General features: G+C 48.4%; 2 protein-coding genes across 6 annotated transcripts; one reads left to right on the top strand and one right to left on the bottom strand.

The window, feature by feature from the left end:
* Positions 1–151: 151 nt before the first annotated feature.
* LOC125428262 (zinc finger protein 771-like) lies at positions 152–7,142 on the bottom strand. Of its 4 annotated transcripts, none has more exons than XM_048488051.1 (4): positions 6,843–7,142; positions 5,286–5,414; positions 4,902–5,006; positions 152–2,010 (listed from the first exon to the last, which is right to left on the bottom strand). In XM_048488051.1, the coding sequence occupies exons 2-4, from the start codon at positions 5,374–5,376 to the stop codon at positions 842–844; spliced, it is 1,365 nt and encodes a 454-aa protein (XP_048344008.1). In that variant the 5' UTR covers positions 5,377–5,414; positions 6,843–7,142; the 3' UTR covers positions 152–841. The 4 variants fall into 4 exon arrangements, with proteins under 4 accessions (XP_048344008.1, XP_048344010.1, XP_048344009.1 ...); XM_048488053.1 differs by having other exon boundaries at positions 152–2,007; XM_048488052.1 differs by having other exon boundaries at positions 4,902–5,003.
* On the top strand, positions 7,049–23,288 carry LOC125428261 (zinc finger protein 345-like). 2 transcript variants are annotated; one of them, XM_048488048.1, is made up of 4 exons: positions 7,049–7,618; positions 10,080–10,153; positions 16,129–16,203; positions 19,099–23,288. In XM_048488048.1, the coding sequence occupies exons 2-4, from the start codon at positions 10,120–10,122 to the stop codon at positions 21,357–21,359; spliced, it is 2,370 nt and encodes a 789-aa protein (XP_048344005.1). In that variant the 5' UTR covers positions 7,049–7,618; positions 10,080–10,119; the 3' UTR covers positions 21,360–23,288. The 2 variants fall into 2 exon arrangements, with proteins under 2 accessions (XP_048344005.1, XP_048344006.1); XM_048488049.1 differs by lacking the exons at positions 7,049–7,618; positions 10,080–10,153 and having other exon boundaries at positions 16,181–16,297.
* The last annotated feature ends 292 nt before the right edge of the window (positions 23,289–23,580 follow it).

The following is a 23,580-nucleotide window of genomic DNA, read 5'->3' as shown; positions in this document are numbered from 1 at the left end:
CAAGGCCAATTTGTTACTCAGAATACAAGTCTTGTAGACAGACAGGCATCCCCTTTTGGAAAATGTGGCCTACTCTCAGAAACGGCAGAGATTTGACTGGCATCTTGGTCCCAAAAGACAGGTGCTACAAAGGGACGCAAATGAGACAAACAAAGGAATGAGAAAGCTTCTGTCTTTCATGGGACATAACAGCAGGCAAAATGGACCTATTCAAAAGGTCAGTGATACCTGAAACCTTGCCAACCTAAATCAGGATATCATTTTCCTTCTTTATGACTAAGACACTTAAATGAAACCTTGGGCCAGATAAATACTTGGACAGGAGCAACCCCCAATGGGCTTTGGACTGGGCACGTATATTAGGGGAACTCTCCTTGACAGGCGTGTTGAATGTCTGCCAGCTAGGGACAGAGTTCCTCACATGAGGCCTAATGCCCTTTAGGACTAGATTCAGTCTTTCTGACTCCTTAGCACGGTACTATATCCTCACACTTTGCAGATGCTGGTATGAGCATAGTCTCTTCCACCCGGCGGGCGTGGCTACGGAGGTGCCGGTAAAGATATGCGGTGCCACGGAATCGGCGTCCGCATTGGGGGCAGGGATACGGTCTGTCACCTGCGTGCACACACTGGTGCTTGAGCAGGGCCGACGCATCTGCACACAGCTTGCCGCAGTCCCCACAGGTATGGGTGGACAGCTGAGCCCCGTCAGAGTCAAGATGGTGGGCGTGCTGGTGACGCTGGAAGTGCAAGGTGCTGTTGAAACTCTTGCCACAGTCTGGGCAGATATGAGGCTGGCCGCCAGCATGGGATGGCAGCTGGCGTGCGGTAGAGGTGAAGGTTAAGCCCAAAGCGCTAACGCCACAGTCCCCACAGAGAGTGCAGGCGGCTCTGCCAGTATGAAATCGCGCCGATGGCGTTCCCAATGTGAGCTCCAGGTGAAGCTCAGCCCACACTCCCCACAGTGATACGGCTTGTCGGCAGAGATGTGCAGACGTCGGTGCTGGGCTAGCTGGGTTCGAGCCCCAAAGCTCTGCCCGCACTCGCCACACCCATAGGGCTTGTCAGCCGTGCCATGGAGCCGACGGTGGCGAGCCAGCTGTGACCGCCCTCCAAAGCTTTGCCCACACTCCGAGCACTCGTGGTTTTGGTCTCCGCCCATTAAGTGCAACCGCTGATGTTTCACCAAAGCTAGCCCATCGGCAAAGGCTTTGCCGCACAGGGTGCACTTGTAGGGTTTGCGTCCACGGTGGGTCCGCTGGTGCTGGTCAAAGTGCAGCGTGGTGCTGAAGCTGCGCCCACAGTACGTGCAGATGTAGGCACGGGTGACATTGGTGGCGGCATTGGTGCCGTGGGTGCGCTGGTGCCGGTAGAGATGTGAGCTGCGGCTGAAGCGCTTGCCGCATTCATTGCATGGGTAAGGCTTCTCGCCAGTGTGGATCCGTAGGTGCCGGGCAAAGTGCGAACTCCACGAGAAGCTCTTGCCGCAGTCACTGCATTGGAAAGGAAGGCGTCCAGTGTGGAGCCGCTGGTGAGTCACCAGCTCCGTGTTTCGGCGGAAGCACTGGCCGCAGTCGGCACACTGGTAAGGCAAACCACGGGAGGGCATCAGAGAAGCTGCGGGGGTTACTGGTGCCGCGTTTGCATTGGCATGGGCCCGCTGGTGCCTGTACAGGTTGGAGCTGACGTTGAAGCTCTTGCCGCATTCGCCGCAACGGAAGGGGCGTTCCCCTGTGTGTGTGCGCCGGTGCTTGCTGTAGTGCGAGCTGCAACTGAACACCTTCCCGCAGTCCTCACACTCGTATCCCTTCTGCAGAACCATGATGGGTGGCCCCTCCGCCGCCAAAACCTTGCCGCCACTGCCAACCTGCTGCACCACCCTCCAGTGGAGGCGTTTATATTCCCCAGAGACCATGCTGGTGTCCAGCTGCACCACTTTAGGACCGCCCCGCTGTTGAACATCCTCCTCCTCACTCTCCTCCTCTTCCTCACTGCCCCGTCCCTCACCTGCTGGAAGATGAAGACAACATGATACAGTTCATCACCACTGTACTGAAAGAGAGGGCAACAAACAGATGGTAGGACATTTACTTCCAGAGGCATTTCATTATGGTATAAAAGTCCCTGTTAGTTTATTCTCCAAATCTGAGACTTCTGCATTTAGAGCTCGTGTATCCACCCAGATCTGTGTAAGTCAAGATTCTCAGGATACCCATTTCTGTGCCAGATTCCACATTTTGTACTTCTTCAAGGGGGCTACCAGACAGACCCATGCTGGGTGGGGGAGGCCTATCATACCAACCTTACAGGTAGCCTGGTGATGCAGTGCCAAGATGGATGCCATCCCTGTGTCAGCTCAGAGTTACCACTAAGGCAGAAAACCTGTCTGGGTGAAGATCTTCTGCTAAAATTTGCTTGCAAATAGCTGTAACAGCTCTTCCTGAAGTAATCAGGAAAGGGACAAAGCCTCCAGCCTGAGAAAACCTATTCTCACCTCAAACACAGTTTACCTGTCCCTGTGAAACAAAAAGTATGCCAACATGATTTCCTCAAGAGTTCCTGTCAGCTATTCTTTTGAGCTCCAATCCCATCTTCCAGGTTTCTGACTAACCGCTCCAAAGACCACCCTCATTTGGTATTATCCAGAGCTGTTATTGAATCAGCCCTATTCTAAAATCTAATCATCTACAGACACTACCCACGCTTCAAACATTAAGTGTATTGTCGAAGGCTTTCACAGCCAGATTCAACTGGTTGTTGTGGGTTTTCTGGGCTGTGTGGCCGTGGTCTGGTGAATCTTGTTCCTAACGTTTCACCTGCATCTGTGGCTGGAATCTTCAGAGGTGTATCACAGAGGGAAGTCTGTTACACACTGTGTCCAGTGAGTACTGACTTAAGCTTAGTTAATGTATAACTCACTGGACATAGTGTATAACAGACTTCTTTCTGTGATATACCTCTGAAGATGCCAGCCACAGATGCAGGCGAAACGTTAGGAACAAGATCTACCAGACCACGGCCACTCAGCCCAGAAAATGCACAACACCCAGCCAAATGTTAACCATTAAGCCTAAGTGGCCACCACTGAACTTAAGCATCCTTCTCTTGTTTTTTCCTGGAGAGCAAGAGCTGTTTTTGTCTTGGGAAGATAGGGGCACTTAGCATAGCCCGAAAACCCATTTCTCTCTATGATTTGCCTGTCCTCCTGGCACAAGTTTTCCTGGACATCTCTCTGACTGGCCAGTACTGATCTCAAAGCCTTTCCTCCACCCATCTCTATCAGAGCTCAATGTGGGACACTGAACTCTGCTCATAGGACCATTCACTTTTATTCCTCAAAAATCCTGTTCTATCTCAGACCTATACCCTCAATGCTATCTATATCTTAGGACTGTGTGAATTTGCTGTGTGTTTTTACATTGTGCGCTTGTAATTTTATCATTTTACCTTTTCCTTTATAAAACTGCCAAACTGCCTTTGGCAGATTTCTTGTGGAAACCACCTCTGTAAACATTGGCGCAAAAGATCTCATAAAGTTATCCAGCCTCTTGCTAAAGCTTCATCTGCTCTCACTAATTCCCTCACTCTAAAAGGGGCAGATCCTAGCATTGGGTAACAGGAGGATATACATATACATGTAGTACACAGATCTAATAAATGTGGAAAGAAAACATAAATTTCAAGCTCTGATGAGGCTGATGAACTGCATAATGAAAATAATCCAATGGTTCTGTGAACATCTGTCACATTTTTTCTCCTGCCTTTCCTCTGAGTTCTGGACAATGTACATGGGTCACACCTCAATTTTATCCTCAATTTTGTGAAACAAGTTAGTTTCAGAGAAAATGACCAGCCCAAAGTCACTGTGACAGGTCTTTTCTTGAAACTGAGGGAACCCACACTGCCCCTGTAATGACTTTGACTGGTTTTGAGATATAAGCCTTCCCTTCAGTTACAAGAAGGTCTTAGGATAGCAAGGATAAATGTTTAGTCGCTGCCATGAGGTAATTTTTGTTCACAGGAACTGGAGGTTTAATAAATCAACAAAGAAGATTTATTTACACACATATTATGTGGTGAGTTTTCTTTAAAATTTGTAGTTATCAGGTTTGCTTATCCCCGGAGACATGTCTCACAACTCTAATCTCACCCAGAGCTGAACCACTCTGTCACACTACCAGGCAGAGCTACAGACAAAATTGTCTATTGCTTGCTGAGGTAATTCCCTTTTCTCTGTCTACATCATTCTGCAGGCAGCCTTCAACTTTCAGCTGTGTGCTTTTTCTCTAACATCTCATCCCCACTCTGAAAGGAAGTTGGATGTTGAACCAGCACTCCCACAGGCTCTGGTGTGAAACAACTGAGTGACTATATTACCTTTCAGGCCAGGGCAGGAGGACATCCTCCTATCCATCACAGTCACCATATGATTTTTGTGGCTAAGTAGGGATTTGAATGTAAGCATTCCTAGATACTCTAGCCCAGGGGTCTGCAACCTGTGGCTCTCCAATTGGCCATGCTGACAGGGCTGATGGGAATTGTAGTCCATGGACATCTGGAGAGCCACAGGTTGCAGACCCCTGCTCTAGCCCAAGGGTGTCATATGGCCTGGGAACTGGAGCTGGCCCCTTGAGGGTACTAAGGTTGCCTCAGCTGGCTTGCAGGACTGATAAGCCCTCTCAAGGTAACCACCCCACCCTTCTGCAGATTAACCAGTTCAGATACTCCCCCAGTGCCGTTCTGGGGCCAGTCGAGGCAGTCACCCCTGCCCCCACCGCTGCAGGGCCCAGCCTGACCAAGTCACATTTATGTCATATCCAGCCCTCATAACCAAGGAGTCCAACACCCCTGCTAGCCATGATACCCCACTCGCACTCTTGGCATAAAATGCCACTCCTCACCTAAATTAGCTCTTCTCAGGTTCTCCTGTTTTCCAGGCCCTGGGATGCAAGACTCTTCCTCTTCCACAAGGAAAATCTCATTGGATGTAGAATTTGAAGATCCTGCTTGGAGAAGAAAAAACAGGAAATCTCAAAGACTCAAGACTTGCTGGCTCCTGTTCTAGCCACGCTTCTTTGGCCCACCTTGTGTGTCTGCTTCTGCTATCAATCTAACAACTGCCCAGTATGAAATATTTATTCAAATATGAGCTGAAACACAAGTTCTGACAGTTGCTACAGGCACATCATGAAAGAGCGCTCAGACAAAGCAGGGCAAATATTTTGTCTGGCAACTCCCACTCTGTATTTTCCGAGAGCGTACGGGGCATGAAAGAGATTACTTACTGAGCGCCACCAGACTTTCACAAGGCTCTTGGTGAGTTTCCCTGTAGATTGGCTTCTGATTAGGATCTGCAACCAGCCACACATCCTCCATGATCCAGCAGCAACCCTGTTCCTTGCAGGTAACAGGTCCTAAAACAAGAAAAATATCTACCAACACCACTCTTAGCACTGGCTGTGCAGGGTTTATAACCAGGGTTATATAACAAAAGCCTGCTTGATATAAAAAGTTGAGCCAGTTTTCATTTCAGTGTGTCTCAGTTATATACAGAATAATCATTCATTTTGCAAACTTTGCCTGTCAGGTGGTGGTGGTGGAAAGCACTGCCTTGTTAGAAGTGGCTGTCAGCCCCCAAACTCTGGCTGAGAAAACTAAACCAAGGAGGGTATTCCAAAGTATAGGAGCCACTGTAGAGAAGGCCCTTCCTCCAGAAGCTTGCCGGATGCCTACTCTCTTGGAATGTGGCTGCCTGGTGACGATAGGTGAACCTCTGAAGGGAAAGCACTCCACAGTAGAAAAGGCCACTGTAGAGAAGGCCCTCTGGGCCACCCCCATCACTTCTGAGGAAGGTGGGACAGCCAGGCGGGTCTCCCCCTCCAATCTCAGCATCCAGACAGAACTATATGGGTGGATGCGCTCTCTCATGTACCCAGCACCAAAGGATCCAGGACCAATGACCCATTTGGATGCATCTGGAAAGAGGTACATAAGCGTACTGGGTTTTGCATGAATATCATCGACCCATCTCACCTGAACGGTACCTTGTAGGACAGCCTTGATCTGACGTTTGGATGAGTTGGGGGATCAGAGACCCTGTTCCATCACCCACAAACACAAAATCCTGGACCACAGTCTGACCAGTCACGTATAGCTAAGAGGTTTCCTTGCACTCAACACAAATTGAGATACAGTTCCCTGCTACTCCCATTTCACAGAGTGGGAGAAACTGAAGCGACTTGCTCAAAGCCGTCCCAGAAGAAGAAAGCCGTGAAGACGTTCACCTAGCTAGTGGGGCTGCAACTGTTTGCTTCCTTTCTTTTAATATATAAAATCTGAAATTTGACTTATAGGACCAAATGTCAGCTCCAGACTAGAAGGGCCACCATGAAATGTAAAGTCTCAGGGTGGGGGTGGGGGATGTGGATTCCATGTAAACTTACATTTTCTAGAGACTTTCCCAATCAACCTCTGAGAAGAGGATTCAAGCAAGCTGGAAACTGCACAAAGGAGATTCAGGAAGGCAAAGAATTGGCCTGGGGGGGCAATCTCTGGCTCTCCATCCCTTGCTCTGTTTTTTGCGAGCCTCAAAGGCAGTCGGAGAAAGTTTTAAACAGGAGGCGAACCCCGGGGGCCATCAGGCTACTTGACAATAAGGAAACTGAGCCTGCCCCCTTGCACGAGTATAACAAGGTCAAACGTCAATAAAAGCAGCAATTTTGCAGGTCGCTCCCCCCCGCCCATCCCTTTCAGCAGGGATCTAGCTCGTTGCCCGGAGGATCATCGTAGGGTGGAAGGGATGTCTTTCCACCCCGCTTTCCAGATCTCCTCAGCGCGTTTACCTGATGTCTCCGGTTCCGAAGCAAACAGACCTGCGGGCTCCCAGCGGCTGCGGAGCAATTGCGAACAATTCAAACAATGAGAAAGTCCTTGTCTCGCTCGAGGTCTTTATTAAAGGCCGCCTCTGCCCCCTTGCCCGGGATTTCTCCAGCCTCCTGGTGTTGGGAGGGGGGACACCCCCAGTTGCAAGCTGCAATGGAGGCAGCTGGAGTATCTCCGCAGTTGCAAGGGAGGGAGACACCCCCTTCCCACCGCCGCGATTTCGGATCTCCTCTCTCTCTATTCTTTATGATCCTCCGCCCCCCAACCTTCCCCCCGCCTTCCTGCCTCCCCCTCCTCTCCCTCCTCTCCCCTCAGCATCAGATCCCCATCACCAGCAGCTTCCTCCTGCCCCTTCCTGTGTCCTTGCAATACCAAGCCGGTCTGCAACCTATTGCATTTTTTAATTTTTTATTTATTTTGGGGGACTGGTCGCTAATAATTATTGCAATGATTCAATAAATCACGAGGGGAGTCTCCGGATTTCGCAGGCACGATCCGTTCGCTTCTGAACCGGAAGCACCAGGTGATCAAGAGGGCGAGAAAGAGGGGGAAATGTAGGGAATGGGAGAAAGGAAAGCGAGCGACTTCGGATCGGGTTCGGCTTTCTGGACCCCCCGTCCCCCTCCCCGTTGACACGCCCGGGAGCCAGAGAAGATGCCGCTGCAGGAGACGCGAACACGCCCCACCATGCAACAGTAATCCAAGACTAGAGGCTACCTTGCAGCCAGGAAAAGGGGTAAGGCGGAATGACGCTAGTTGCAAGACTTAAACGAAGCTGTCGTTCTGAGGGGGTGTCCAGCCCACCCCCACCCTCCGTTATGATCTCTCCCATCTGCATTCCTCTCCTTTCCTACGAGGAGATTGGGGTAGTTTACGGTCCGATTCTCACAACAACCTTGCAAGGTGGTTTAGGTCGAGAGACTGCACTGTGTAAGGACTAGCTAGTGGGCTCTTGAGTAGGAACATAAACTGGAGCGAGGTTTTCAGATGCAGAACTAGCACTATAACCACTACACCAAACTGCCTGTCAAAGTCTCAGACTGAGGGTAGCCTTGCTGCTTGAGATGCTGACAGTGGAGATGCCAAGACTGAATTTTGGATGAGGTGTTAAGGTTGGGGACACAGCTTGGAGAGGAAGCTCAACAGGGATGTGATGCCATAGAGTTTGGCCTCTGAAGTGCTTGTTTCCTCCAGGAGAACTCTTCTATGTAATCTGGAGATCAGACATAAGACTGGCACACCTCAAGGTCTCACCTGTAGGTTGGTAACTGTAATTGTGATCCTCCCAGATGCGCCATTGCATCAGTATGTCCCAGCCTGGATCATGGTTCTAAAATCATTACCGTCACCATAGTTCTGTGCTCTCGTTAAGGTAAATAAATATAACAAACATGTATGCGTAAATGTTGCCAATTAATTTCTGACGTATGGTGACCCTATGGATCAATTACTTTCAAAATGTCCTATTGTTAGCCTTGGTCAGGTTCTCCACAACTTCAAAATCACTTCCTGATTACCCTGTAGTATGTTTGAGACTTGCAAAATGCTGTTGAAGGTTTGGCTTCTGACGCTTCCCACTGATAAGTGGGTCATAATAGAGATCATTAGAGGTTATAAACGCAAAGCCAGTGTGTGATTGTTCTTTCTGAATGTGTGGCCTGGAGTAAAACTGCAATGCATATTGTGTCTTTTTGCATGGCTCTGCCAAGAAATCTTGGGGCTTGTCCCAGGTGGATGAATCCCTGCACGCTGTGTGTGTACACGCATCTTCATTTGATGCAAGTTGAGTATCCCTCCAGAGCAAAGTTTACTTCTTTCCTTCTGGGTCTTACAAATGGAGAGTTGATCTGATACGGTGGTTAGAGTGCCAGACTACACTCTGAGAACCTGGTTTAAATCTCCATTCTGCTATGAAGCTTTCTGGGTGAACGTAGGACAGTTGCTTTCTCTCTCAACTTCATGTACTTTTTAAGGTTGTTGTTTGGATAGTTGAAGGGATGTCATGTTGGTGAGGGAGCAAGCTTGTTTTCTGCTGCTCCAGAGACTAAGACCAGGAGTAATGGGTTCAAGGTGAAGGAAAAGAGATTTCGCCTAAACATTAGGAAAAACTTCCTGACAGTGAGGGCTGTTCAACAGTGGAATGCACTACCTCGGAGTGTGGTGGAGTCTCCTTCTTTGGAGGTTTTTAAAGAGAGGCTCGACGGCGAGGAGTGCTTTGATTGTGTGTTCCTGCATTGCAGGGGGTTGGACTTGTTGGCCCTTAGGGTCTCTTCCAACTCTATGGTTCTATGATAAAATAGAGGTGTATAGAGAATTATATACCCTTTCCTGAACTCCATGGTGGAAGGAAGCAGGGAGGCGCTAGGGATGTACTATATAAGTAAGCGATGATAGGATAGATTTCTGTTCTCAATGTTTCAAATGAAGTCAAGGCTTATTCTGAAGACCATGTGGTCAGAATTCACCGAAGCAGAATAGTTGCCAACTCCAGATTTAAAAGAGGAGGTTTTAACAGTCGGATGCCATCTATTTTTTAAACTTAAATAAGGTTTGATATTTGAATTCTGCATTTTAAGTCTTAATTTATTTTTTATCTTGTTTTATTGTCTGTTTGTTAGTGTTGTACACTGCCCTGAGCCCTCCGGGGGAGGGCGGTATAGAAATGCAATAATAAATAAATAAATAAATAAATAAAATGTTGGGAAATTTGGAGGTGGAGCCTTCGGAGGGCAAAGTTTTGGAGAGGGGAGAGACCTCAGTGGAGTGTAATGCGATGGAGTCCACCCTTGAAAGCCGCCATTTTCTTCAGAAGAACTGGTTCTAATTCTTGGAGATCTCCAGCTCCTGTTCCCCTGAGGTTGACCACCCTGTCAGTCAATAGGTCATATTTGCATAATTTATTAAAATTGTCTGCATTCTGCTCATTTTGTGGCAGTATTTAGGTATTTTTGGTTTAAATTGCAGACTGTACATGGGCCTTCCAATAGACAACGAGTAAGGGATGAATTCTTGGCTTCCCAGTTCTTAGAAACGTTAATTTTGAACGAAGAGCCTGGAAAAAATTTAGAGACACTGGCAATCTCCCTGGAGAATGGGTGTGGCTGTTACCAATGGGCTTATGGGGGAAGCGTGGGGCTTGTTAGTGCAAGAATAAATGTGACCCACACAGAAGTGTGTGACTGTTCCTTTTCTTCTAGGCAAAGCAATCTGCGGACTCTTCTGGATCTCAGAGACGACATGCAAGAAAATTACGAGAATGTGATCTCTTTGGGTAAGCGCGGTTGTCGTCGTTATTATTGATAAACCACCTTGAGTTTCTTAGGTTCCTCCACTCTGCTGTGACTGAGGCATCTTGCACGAGGAAATTAGAGTACAATTTTATGACCAAACTGACCCAGGATGAACCCACACAAAACATTCAGGAATTTGCTTGTGGCATTCGCTGCTACCGGATATGTAGATTGCTTCCAAAGGATAGGCAAAAGGAATTAGTCCTTCTTCACTGAAAGAGTAATTACATCAGGAAATTTGCTGCCATTGGCCAAGAGCATAATAATAATAATTGTGTGACCATTAAGACACAAACCCCAGGCCCATGAGGTTTTCAAGGCAAGAGATAAACAGAAGCAGTTTTGTTGTTGCCTCTGTCTCTGTAGCAATCCTGGACCTCATTGGTGGTCTCCCACCCAAGAGCCTTCCTTAGTTTCTGAGCTCTCATGAAATTGGGCTGGTCTGATGAGCTCTCACGAGATTGGGCTCCATTGAGGTTACACAAGCATGGATGGCTTTAAAAAGAATTTAGGCAGACCCATTCTGGGTGAACCATCAGTGAACCCATGGAGGACTTCCATGTCCAGAGGCAATAAATGTCTGGATGCTGGTGCTAGGAGGCAACATCCGGGGAAGGTCCCCTATCTGTTGGCTGTCCAGAGTGACTGGTTGTGTAACGAACTGAGACCAGACAAACAGAATCTCTATAGAAGAATAGGATCTTTATTGAAAGGCTGAAGCTCCATTCAAAGGCTTGCAAGCAATGAGATAAAAAACTGTAGAAAAGTGTCCAAGAGAACTCTGGCCCGTCCCCCACAAAAACCTTCACACACCGGACCAGGCCAGTCTGGGAAGTGCGCCAAGTAATACAGATAACACAGACAGCAAAACTCCACAGCAGGTGTCAAGCAGCAACTGAACAACATTCCAAACCCCTTTTCACAGGTTGCGTGAAACAGGATGTTGGGTTGGTTGTGCCACTGGTCTGATCCAGCAGAGTTATTAAACATATGTCTAATTCCAACCCGTTAGTATCTATGAACTGTGATAGCTAAGTGGAACCTCTATGTTCAAAGGCAGTATAGCACTAAATTCTGGTTGTGCAGGGTGGCAAAGAGTGGAGAGATTGCCATCATGCGCTGATAACATTTGGCTGGCCAGATGCTACACTAGGTGAACTCTTGGTCTGCTACAACAAGATGCTTTTTATGTTCTTGTAAAGGAAGTGGAGCCTTTTAAAGCATCCTTCCAAACAATAGGGAGGGTTTTACCTAACAGACATTGGATGCAAAGTTAGGGTACTGTATGTAATAAAATTGCCATCTATAAAGTTATGCATGGGATAGAAAATGTTGATAGAGATAAATTTTTCTCTCTTTCTCACAATACTAGAACCAGGGGGCATTCATTGAAAATGCTGGGGGGAAGAATTAGGACTAATCAAAGGAAACACTTCTTCACACAGCGTGTGATTGGTGTTTGGAATATGCTGCCACAGGAGGTGGTGATGGCCACTAACCTGGATAGCTTGAAAAGGGGCTTGGACAGATTTATGGAGGAGAAGTCGATTTATGGCTACCAATCTTGATCCTCTTTGATCTGAGATTGCAAATGCCTTAACAGTCCAGGTGCTCGGGAGCAACAGCCACAGAAGGCCATTGCTTTCACATCCTGCATGTGAGCTCCCAAAGGCACCTGGTGGGCCACTGCGAGTAGCAGAGAGCTGGACTAGATGGACTCTGGTCTGATCCAGCTGGCTTGTTCTTATGTTCTTATGTTCTTATTTGCTTATACATCCTTGAGAACCCGCATATGACCTCTGATTTTTTTAACTGACCTGTTGAGTTGCTGAAGCAGCTAAAGAACCTTCACATTCTTATGTTTTTGATGGTTTACTGTTTCTGGCATAATGCTAACTTGGTTACCTAAGAATTTAGGTAGCGAGCAAAGAATTCAAATCAAATCACATATATCTTAGTAAATATACGGCGCGACCCTAGGCGGAGTTACTGTGATTTAAGTTCAGTGATTTCAGTGGACAGGCTAGAAGAAACCCAATTGGACAGCACAGGTAAACATCAACTGATTAGCATCGTTTCCCCGCCCTCCCCCCATCTGTGTGTGGAGGCAGCGATGGGTTAAGGTGAGAGATAACAATTGTCCCAGGCTAACTACACTATGCTAAGTCAAGAACATTAATTTATATACTTAATTTATAGCCTACTTTTCTCAATGAAACAGAGTTGCTAGTTCTGGGTTCAGAAATACCTGGAGCTTTGGGGAATTCAGCCTGTGGAGGGTGGAGTTTGGGGAGGGTAGAGTTTGACTTAGCAGAAAATCCTCGGGAGAACTGATCTGGATTGTAATGGTGGGAGATCTCCAGGCGCCACTGAACGTTGGCAACCCTATGCTGAGACTCCAGGCAGATCGCATGGTACAAAACAATGCAATCAAGTACCAGGGGTTATCGAATAAATAGTGTAATAGGACATGCCATCAATCTCTCATAAGGAGAAAAACATTTTATTTTTCTATTGAAATAACTATCGTTTTTGTTCTTTGCTTCCTGGCCTATGCACATGCCGCACAACCGAATAAACATTTATCCAGTGGTGGGATCCAAAAATTTTAGTAACAGGTTCCCATGGTGGTGGGATTCAAACTGTGGCGTAGCGCCAATGGGGCTGGGCGGGGCACGACGGGGGCGTGGCCGGGCATTCCGGGGGTGGGGCATTCCTGGGCAGGGCTGTGGCAAAGATGCAGCCGCTGCGCCGGTCCTTGGGCGGAAAACGAATGCACGCAGGCGCAGGCTGCCACGCACACCGGTGCACCTCCTGCTAGACTTCTTCAAGTTCTGCGCGCTACTGCAGAGAGGAGGGGCGTAACTAAGGCAAAAATCACGTGGCAAAATCCCCAATTAGTAACCCCCTCTCGGCACACACCAATAATTAGTAACCTACTCTCGGGAACCTGTGAGAACCTGCTGGATCCCACCTCTGCATCTATCGGACAGTATCACTGGCCCGTTTAGCCCACTGTTGTTCGCCCTGGTTTGTGCCAACTCTCCAAGGTGCCTTTTCCCAGCCGTCCCACCTGAAACCCTTTAAACTTGGGAGATCTCCAGGCTGGAGGCTAGGACCTTCTTCATTCTGTGCTTGATTCACCACTTCTTCCCAGCATCCCTGTAGGATGCTGCCTTGTACAGAGTCAGACCACTGCCCCAGCTCACGGCTGTCTGCTTTGGCTGACAGTGGCTCTCTGGTGGTGGGTGGGGAAGAGGACGTTCTTTCCCCACGTTTGTTATTTTTTTTTAACTGAAAATGCTGGGGATCCAACCTGAGACCTCCTGTTGCAAAGTAGGTGCTGTACCCATTGAGTAACAACCCTGCCCTGAATCTGTGAGGCAAGGAGAGTAAGCTGCTTTCAAAGAAGTTTGTTGTTGGTCTTCTCGATGAGGAAACAGAATAAGCTGTCTCCTACAGCTCATGTTTGGATCCTTTAAACATCATAGCAGCTGGTTCTGTGGAGGGGGGGAGTGGGGAAAACTGACTCACTGCTAATTTGATGTTGGCTTCGGTGCTAATCAGTGGCAGTCATTTTGCATTTACTTCAGTGACTTTGCATATGAAAATTAGTACCCTCCCCCTTCTGCTCGGCCAGGGAAGAGGCACTGCTAATTCAGTCTGGCAAGAACACGGCACCCTGACAGTCTCAGGCTTCCCTTGGATTAGAGCAAATCAAAAAACGGATGGTGGTTGGCTCTCCCTTCTCCACTGGATCCTTGCAACAGCCTTGTGAAGTAGGTGGGAAAATAACTGGCCAAAGGTAGATTGAAGGTAAAGTGGGGATTTGAACCTCAGTCTCCCGTATCTTTGCCTGATAATCTAAATGCAGGTATCTCCTAACTTATTGAAACTGTTGGCAATTTGGAATATTGGGGGACAGGTATGGGGCACTACAGCCAAATGGTTGCCATGAGAACCAGTCACAAACTGTTGGAAAGTTCTGTCAAGTGTTAGGTGGCTCTAGGTCAGGGGTCTGCAACCTGTGGCTCTCCAGATGTTCATGCACTACAAATCCCATCAGATAGGAATTGTAGTCCATGAACATCTGGAGAGCCGCAGGTTGCAGACTCCCGCTCTAGGTTAAATGCCCTCCAATGATGTTTCTGAATGGGCTCTCCCTGCAGACCCAAAAGTACTACCTCCTGGGCTCTTCTGATGTACCTCATGCTTCAGTGAGGTAGAGAAAGCCAGGATTGACTCTTGTGTTCAAGAGAGACAATGATTTGCTGCTCCTAAGCACCCAATTGGAGGCTACTGCTCCAACAGCTGTTAGATGGCACTTCCAGATTGTGGAGGCACTTCCCATATCATAGTCAATTCCTAGTCTAAAGAATATATTTGCCACATTCTTGTCTGGGACATGATATCTAGGAAGAATAATTGTTACAAGTGTTGCAGATATGATGTACAGGATTTAAAAAACCGAAAACTTTTCCCAGCATTATAGAATAGAATAGAATAGAATAGAATAGAATAGAATAGAATCTTTATTGGCCAAGTGTGATTGGACACACAAGGAATTTGTCTCCGGTGCATATGCTCTCAGTGTACATAAAAGAAAATACATTTGTCAAGAATCATAAGGTACAGCACTTAATGATTGTCATATAGGTCTAGTAAGCAATCAGGAAACAATCAATAGTAATAAAAACATAAAATGTAAAATCATAAAATAAAATAAAATGAAATGTCAGCACAGGCTATAGTCATACAGTCATAATTGGGAGGAGATGGGTAATAGGAATGATGAAAAAAGTAGTGCAGTAATTATATAATAAATATATAATAAATAGTTTGACATTATCGAGGGAATTATTTGTTTAACAGAGTGATGGCATTCGGGAAAAAACTGTTCTTATGTCTAGTTGTCTTGGTGTGCAGTGCTCTGTAGCGACGTTTAGAGGGTAAGAGTTGAAACAGTTTATGTCCAGGATGCGAGGGGTCAGTAAATATTTTCACAGCCCTTTTGACCCGTGCAGTATACAGGTCCTCAATGGAAGGCAGGTTAGCAGCAATTGTTTTTTTCTGGGCAGTTCTGATTTCATTCTCTAGAAGTCCTGTGTCGATCTTGTTGGAGTTGCAAGAACCAAAACCACAGTTACAGTTATAGAGGTGCAGATGACAGACTCAATGATTCCTCTGTGGTGAACTGTATCCAGCAGCTCCTTGGGCAGTTTGAGCTTCCTGAGTTGGCGCAGAAAAAGAACATTCTCTTTGTTGTGCTTCTTTACCATTACTTTGGATATTAGGTGTCCATTTTAGGTCATGAGATATGATGGAGCCTAGAAATTTAAAGGTCTCTACTGTTGATACTGTGTTGTCTAGTATTGTGAGAGGAGGTAGGATGGGAGGGTTTCTCCTGAAATCTACCCACCATTTCTACGGGTTTTAAGTGTGATTCAGTTCCTTAGATTGTTCCAGTGGTTCACGGCAAGGCTGTAGTTTTTTCTGTTCAACCTCCCGGTCTGTATGCGGTTTCTATCAGTTGTCTCCGGAATCGCAGAGACCAATCACTGGTGTATCATCTGCAGTTGTTTTCTGTAAATCATAATAAATCGTTTCTAGCAAAGTTGTGTTTTCCAGGGTAGCTTGTAGAAGCCAGTCATTTTGAAAGGAGAACCATAGACGTGGATAACTAGATAGGCCCCATTCTTTCAAACAGTTTGGCACTGGTGAAAATGTTGAAGTGAATTTCTGAGCTGGCAAGCAGCCAACTCTCAATATGACAGATCCACACGGAAAGTCTTATAAATGAACGAATATGTCCTGTGAAAACAGAAATGACCTCTTGAGGGCCATGTGGTCGAGACCAGCTCACAGCAGCTCTTCTGAATTCTGGATTATGAAAGTGCTGCATCTAATTTTGTTTTCAATTGCATCCCTTCCTCCTCTTGTCCCCCACCATCCACAGCAGAAGAAATTGCAATCAGCTGGCCCCGGATAACTGCTTTTGCCGAATCTCACAGGAGAAGAGGATTGGCACCTGGTAAGTCTGCTGCAGGAACCATCCAGAAGAGCTGGAGTTAAATGTTGTATTCCTCCTGGAACAATGTAGGATGCTGTTTCTGGGCAAGCATCTGGTGAGTGGCTTTGCACTTTAATGAGAAGCAAAAAAAATAGCGCATATGTAAGTGACTCAGGCTTAGAGGGGAGAAAATATAGTATAATATAAGATGACCAGATTGTCACCTTTTAAAATCGGGATGGGGTGGGTGCGCACGCGCGCACGGCCGCAGGAGCGCACTGCCTTTTGGGGCGCTCCCCGGATTCCCCGGGCCTCTGTGACATTGGGAGAAGCTCCCCAAGTGCAGGTGCGCTCCTTCGTCGCGTGCGCGGGAGGCTGCTGCACTGCCTTCTGGGGCGCTACCCTGTTTTCCGCCAAACGGGAGTGCCTCAGAAGGCAAAATCGGGACAGGTACAAAACCCTGTGGGACGCGGGACAGATTGGTGTAAGGCGGGACTGTCCCGCCAAAAGCGGGACGTCTGGTCACCTTAGTATAATATAGCCTGATCTCATCAGATCTTGGGAGCTCATCAGATCTTGGAAGGACTGGGGCTTGGAAGGGAGACCTCTAAGGGAGCTTCTGCAGAGGAAGGCAATGACAAACCACATCTGCTTCTCACCTCTTCTCTGGAAAGCCCCCTTGCTGAGGTTGCCGTAAGTCACTACGACTTGACAGCCTTTTACACACATACACAGTTTAGGCCATGCATACACAGGTTAGGCCGATTGGCCATGCTGGCAGGGGCTGATGGGAATTGTAGTCCATGAACATCTGGGATGCCATAGGTTGGCCACCCCTGTGCTAGTCCAAAACCCAGGATGCTGCTTTATACTGAGTCTATCTGGGTCAGTATTGTCCGCTCTGACTGGCAGCAGCTTTCCAGGCTGTTGAGAAGATCTCTTTGACTGGAAATGCCCAGGATAGAACCTGCAACCTTCCATGTGTAGAACAGAACAGGAGCAGCAGTGGCGTAGGAGGTTAAGAGTTCGTGTATCTAATCTGGAGGAACCAGGTTTGATTCTCCGCTCTGCCGCCTGAGCTGTGGAGGCTTATCTGGGGAATTCAGATTAGCCTGTGCACTCCCACACACGACAGCTGAGTGACCTTGGGCTAGTCACAGCTTCTTGGAGCTCTCTCAGCCCCACCTACCTCACAGGGTGTTTGTTGTGAGGGGGGAAGTGCAAGGAGATTGTAAGCCCCTTTGAGTCTCTTGCAGGAGAGAAAGGGGGGATATAAATCCAAACTCTTCTTCTTCTTCTGCCACTGAGCCATAGCTTCTCCTACCCCTTGTTCTCAGCTCAGTCTGCTTCAAAAGGTTGTCATGAGGAAGAACTGGAGAACCATGTCCGCTGGCCCGAGCTCGTAAGAGGAAGGGAAGATTCAAATGGACAGACAGAAAAATACTGGTCGAGAAGAGTTTGGATTTATACCCCGCTTTTCTCACTCATGAGCAGTCTCAAGTGCGGTTTACAATCTCCTTCCCTTCCTGTCCCCACAACAGACCCCTTGCGAGGTAGGCAGGGTTGAAAGAGTTCTGAGAGAACTGTGACTGGCCCAAGGTCACCCAGCAGGCTTCATGTGGAGGAGTGGGGAAACGAACCTGGTTCACCAGCTTCAAGTTCATCGCTCATGTGGAGGAGCGAGGAATCAAACCCGGTTTTCCAGATTAAGAGTCCATCTCTTTTAATCAGTGCACAGGCCAGGCAAAATCCTCCTCCTTGCACAGCAAGGGAAAATCAGAAGAAATTGGACTGAACAGCAATCTATGCTTTAGGTTTCCTACCAGTATCAAGCAACCAAAAACGTAAATTGCAGAGGGGGAAGTGAGGGGAGGAAATTGGATCCCAGCTTGATGGTTGCTAGGCAATTACCCTTTCTTTGCAGTTCCTCTTTAATTGCCTGCAGATGAGGAGTCAGAGCCCGCCAGGTTGCTCAGGAAACACACAGGGCCCAACCCACCAAGCACCTCTGCTATGTAGTCTCCACAGATTTCAGTGGCATGCTAATATAGACAGACACCCAGGTGAGGCAGGATTGGGTTTGTGCTGCTCTTAGGGGGTTGAAATAGATGGGTTACTGTGCTGGATCCAAATGGACACCAGAAACAACCTGGGGAAATCCGGGAAATCGTTTATGTTGCCGTTCAAGCTGTGGATGGGGAACTGAGGGAAGCAGATGTTGGCCAGAACACGCACCCCTCCCCCATAAATGAGTTGTAGTTTGTACCTGGGTTCAGACTCTTCGTATGTTTTTTTTGTTCAAGGGGATCAAAAGTGGGAAATGCACAAAGCTGCCTTATTATGAGTCAGACCGTTAGTTTATTAAGATCAGTTTGGTCTACTAAGATTGGCAGTCACTTTCCAGTGTGTCAGACCTTTTGCATTGTCTACAACAGGGGTGGGCAACCTTTACCACCCAAAGAGCCATTTGGACCCATTTTCCACGACCCCGAAGATCTACTGAGCCGAAGAGGCGGCTCTGCATGGAGCCACTTCCGGTTCGGCCCCTCCACTCACCTTTCCTTCCAGTGCTGCTCTGGAGGGACACGCCCACGCTACCCTCTGACCTCCAGGCCATGCGGAGCCACAGTATAAGGCTGAAAGGGAGCCGCGGGTTGCAGACCCCTGGTCTACAACTTGGTCCTTTTCACTGGAGATGCTGGGGCTTGAACCTGGGACCTTCTACACCTGAGTCATGGCCCCTCCACCACTGACTGAGTGCACAATGTCAAGGATACATTTGAAGACAAGTTGTGGGTACCAGGGTGGGAGGATGTGGACTTGAGGACAGCCAGCAGTGCATTGTTGGGGAGGAAGGGTGTTGTAATGCCAAGTTTATAAAAACATGACAGCCTTTTTCAATTCCTTTCTTCCAAGTTTCCTTTCCCAGGCCCGAGGAGTTACTGGATTCTCTCGTCGCTCCAACAGACGATGGGATGATGAGTGACAATGGGAATGAGGAAGAGGAGGAAGAAGAGGAAGGGGAGGTGAGGACACAGCAGGACGGAGGAGGAACAAGAGGAGAAGGTGGTGAAGGGAACATTGTGGTGGAAAAAGTAGATGCCCAGCACGACCCTCTACCGAAGAAATCAAAGGAGAAAGCTAGCGATGAAGGCCAGGGCCAGAAAGCCTTGGAGGAGCAGCCAAAGAAGCCCTTGGGGAAGAAACAGGGCAGCAAGCCAGTCGCTCACCGTGGCTTCAAGAAGCTCACCCCTCGAGGCCACCATGGACTGCTCAGCCATGCTGGGCGGTGCCTTGATTGCGGGAAGGGCTTTGGCTTTGGTAAGCGCTCACGGTTGCACAGTGGCCCTGGCATGGAGAAACCCTACAAGTGCAATGAGTGTGGCAAGTGTTTCCGCCTCAACTCCACCCTGGTGACCCACCAGAGGCGCCACACCAGCACCAAGCCTTACCGCTGTGCCGAATGCGGCAAGAGCTTCAGCGTTGGCTCAGCCTTCATCCAGCATCAGCGCAGCCACGTGGGCAAGAAGACGGGTGCAAGCCCGGCTCGGCCCTGCGAGTGTAACGTTTGCGGCAAGAGCTTCGGCCTCCCTGCCCACCTTATCAAACACCAGAAGCAGCACCTGGAGGAGAAGCCCTACAAGTGCACCGAGTGTGGCAAGGGCTTCAACTGGAACTCGCACTTGGAACGCCACCGGCGCATCCACACTGGCGAGAAGCCCTATGTATGCGAGGACTGTGGCCGGGCTTTTGCCTGGAGTTCCCACCTTGACCGCCACCGGCGCATCCACTTCGGCAGCGTTCAAGCTTCCCCTTGCAAGTGCTGCATGGCCGCCGCAACGACACCAGCCAGTAAAGCCAGCACCAAACCCTACCAATGTAGCGAATGCGGCAAAGGGTTTAACAAGAACGCAGCGCTGTCCAAGCACCGTCGAGCTCACCACGCTGCAGAGAAACCCTATGTTTGTGAGGACTGCGGCAAGAGCTTTGGGCTAAACGGTGCTCTGCTGCAGCACCGGCGTACTCGCCACCCTGATGTCTCTGCCAAGCCCTACACCTGTAGTGACTGTGGGAAGAGCTTTGCCTGGAGCTCCCATCTGGACCGACACCAGCGCATCCATGCTGGAGACAAGCCCTTTCACTGTGATGACTGTGGCAAGGGTTTTTCACAGAGCTCTCACTTGGAGCGGCACCAACGTGTGCACAGGAGTGCTGAGCACCCACCCTGTCGCTGCATGGACTGTGGGTTCTTGGGAGCCCGGCGGAAGCGGCGGCGTGGGACCTTACTACCCTGCAAGTGCACTGACTGTGGCAAGAGTTTCCTCTGGCGGCGCCCGGCTTGCAGCGAGTGTGGGAGGGGCGGGGGGGAAGGCGTGCGACACCAAGGCACTCAGACTGGCGAGAAGCCCTATTCCTGTATAGACTGTGGCAAGTGCTTTGCCCAGAATTCAGCATTAGCCAAGCACCGCCGCATGCACACGGGCGAGAAGCCATACAAGTGCAACGAGTGTGGCAAAAGTTTCAGCGTGCGCTCCAACCTGCTGAAGCACCAGCGCACCCACCTGGGCGAGAAGCCCTACAAGTGCAGCGACTGTGGCAAGGGCTTCATTCAGAAGTCCGACCTCACCAAACACCACCGCATGCACACTGGCGAGAAGCCGTACCGCTGCGACGCCTGTGGCAAGTGCTTCAGCGTCAGCTCCAACCTCATCAAGCACCAACGCATCCACTTGGGCGAGAAGCCCTACGTGTGCGCGGACTGCGGAAAGGCTTTCATCCAGCGCTCGGAGCTCACCATCCACCAGCGCACCCACACTGGAGAGAAGCCCTACAAGTGCAGCATCTGTGGCAAATGCTTTAGCCGCAGCTCCCACCTCAACCGCCACCAGCGCACCCACAGCAATGACAAGGCTTCTACTGGCACGGCCCCTGCCTCACTGCTTGCTACTGACACTGCCAAGCCTGCTGCTCCTCTCCCCACCTCTGCCTTCTCGGCCTCTTTCACTTCACCAAGCCCCCTCCCCACACTGTCTTCCTTCCCTTCTTCTCCCTCCCCGCTCCACATCCCTTCTCTGGAGCTACCCTGGGCCTTGCCTTTCCCAACCCGAGGCTTCCAGCACCCGTCCTTCCCTTCGCCTGCTCCTTCTGGTGCCCAGACCTCATCCTTAATAAACTAGCCCTTTCCCCTTCTCTTCCCATCCCGTTCCACTTCTCATATAGCAAATAGGGTTGCCAACAGGCCTGGAGAAAAAGGCCTTGTCTTTTTTTTTAACAGAGGCTTAATGTGTGGAAATGCACAGCTTTTTCAAGCATGGAGGTGAATAAACATAACCTGGCACATACCAATCCCACTGTGTGTGTGGTAAGTGCCGTCAAGTCCCTTCTGACTTACGGTGACCCTACAAATCAGTGTTCTCTGAAACATCCTATGGTTAACAGGTTTGCAAATTTAGGCGGTCGTTTCCTTTATAGAGTCAATCCACTTCATAGTGGGTCATCTTTTCCTGTAGCCTTCAACTTTTCTTAGTGTTATTGTCATTTCCAGTAACAATTCCATTAAGCCCCTATTAAAGAATCAGGATTTCCCTCTTTCCCGCCCAGGAAGTTGGCAACCCTGTCTGCAAAGTCCACACTCTGCAAAGTCCAGCCCCGCAGCCTGGTTGGTTGCCCTTCTAGTTGTTCTGCCACTGCCACTGCCTCCTTTCCATTATTGCTCCATGCCTTGTGTTGCAAGTCTCAGCAGACAAACATTTTCTGCTTCTTTTCTAAGAGGGAAAACTTTTCTCTGGGCAGAAATTGTTCGGTCTGTGGAAATGCTCCTTGGATCCTTTGTAAGGGAGACCAGTTCTGCAGACAATTAACAGTGCGCAACTGTTACAACAGTTACAGTCTAAGCCTATTGAAACCAGTTGTAGTAACTCTGTTTAGGATTGCATTCTTAGTTTTTTCACTTTTTCTGCCCTTTCTTAAGCAGCCTGTCTTACTATTCTTCCACTTGTCTTCAGCAATGCTCCCCATGGCTCCCTGCTGTCATTACTTTACCACCTTGGCCAGATCCTCCCAGCCAGACTATCTCTTCCATGTTTTCCTTCTCCAACTTCTGTCAATCCACCATGTTTTCCTTCTTCAACTTCTGTCAAACTTACCATCTGCGTCCTTACTCCTTTCCACAACTCTGTTGCTGCAGTTCAGCACAACTTCTGTGTTTTGCCGTTATGTTCCTGTTTGGACCTTTGGTTTGATCCACAGAGCGACTTTAATGGTTAAGAAGCCAATTCAAATATTTAACAAGTTATGTAAGGTACAACCTTCCTTTGGCTTAATATCAAAATCTCCATAGAGGATTCTTTAAGGAAGAGTTTCTATTTGGTTATGCAAAGGAGGGGGGGATGGATCACATATTGCAGCCCACTCCTGTGCTAAAATGAATTTGAACACTTAGTATTGGTTTGTTGAAGAGAAAACTTATACTTATAAAACTTATCCCCAAACCATATCCCCAATATATTAGTATTCCTAATATGGCGAGATTTTGACACAGGGTACTTTTGAATGGGTGATTTTCCCCTGTGTGCATGTCTGAGAGAGGTACAATTCCTCAAGTACTCAAGCATGATCCTTGGCTAAACGTTTGAATTGGCTTTCCTTAAGTACATAAAAATCCTGCTGGATCAGCCCAAAGATCCACGGAATCCAACATCCTGTATTCCAGAAGGGTCAGTCAGATACTACTAGATCTCCTAGTAGATCAGTGCACAGAGTACCCTTGTTGTTGCCTGTGAGCACTTGGTATTCAGAGATATATTGCCTCTGAAGATGGAGTTTCCATTTAGCTAATAGTCACTTTTGGCTCTGTCTTCCCTGGATTTGTTTGGTCCCTTTAAACATCATCTAAGTTTGTAGATACCTTGTGCCGTTCTTAGCCTGCATCTCTGATATCATCTGACGTTTACCTTCTCCCCACTTCTAGTCTTGTAGAGTCTGTTCTTCAGCTGCTGGGCCTGAAGTCTCATAGAATCATAGAGCTGGAAGAGATCACAAGAGCCATCCAGTCCAAACCTCTGCCATGCAGGAATACACAATCAAAGCACCCCCAGAGATGACCATCCAGCACCTGTTTAAAAACCTCCAAAGAAGGAGAATCCGCCAAGTCCAGAGGCAGCATATTCCACTTTCGAACAACCGTCAGGAAGTTCTTTCTAATGTTTAGATGGAATTTCTTTTCCTGTACTTTGAATCCATCGCTCCATGTTCTAGTCTCTGGAGCAGCAGAAAACAAGCTTTCTCCATCTTCAAAATAATATCCCTTCAAATATTTAAACACGGCTATCATGTCACCCCTTAACCCTCTCTTCTCCAGACTAAACATACTCACCTCCTTAAGTCTCTCCTCATAGC

The sequence above is a fragment of the Sphaerodactylus townsendi genome, linkage group LG03 (assembly GCF_021028975.2).
Source record: "Sphaerodactylus townsendi isolate TG3544 linkage group LG03, MPM_Stown_v2.3, whole genome shotgun sequence".
In the NCBI taxonomy this organism is placed as follows: Eukaryota; Metazoa; Chordata; class Lepidosauria; order Squamata; family Sphaerodactylidae; genus Sphaerodactylus; species Sphaerodactylus townsendi.
Note: the sequence above shows the minus strand (reverse complement) of the source record. Positions and strands in the feature narration are given on the sequence as shown.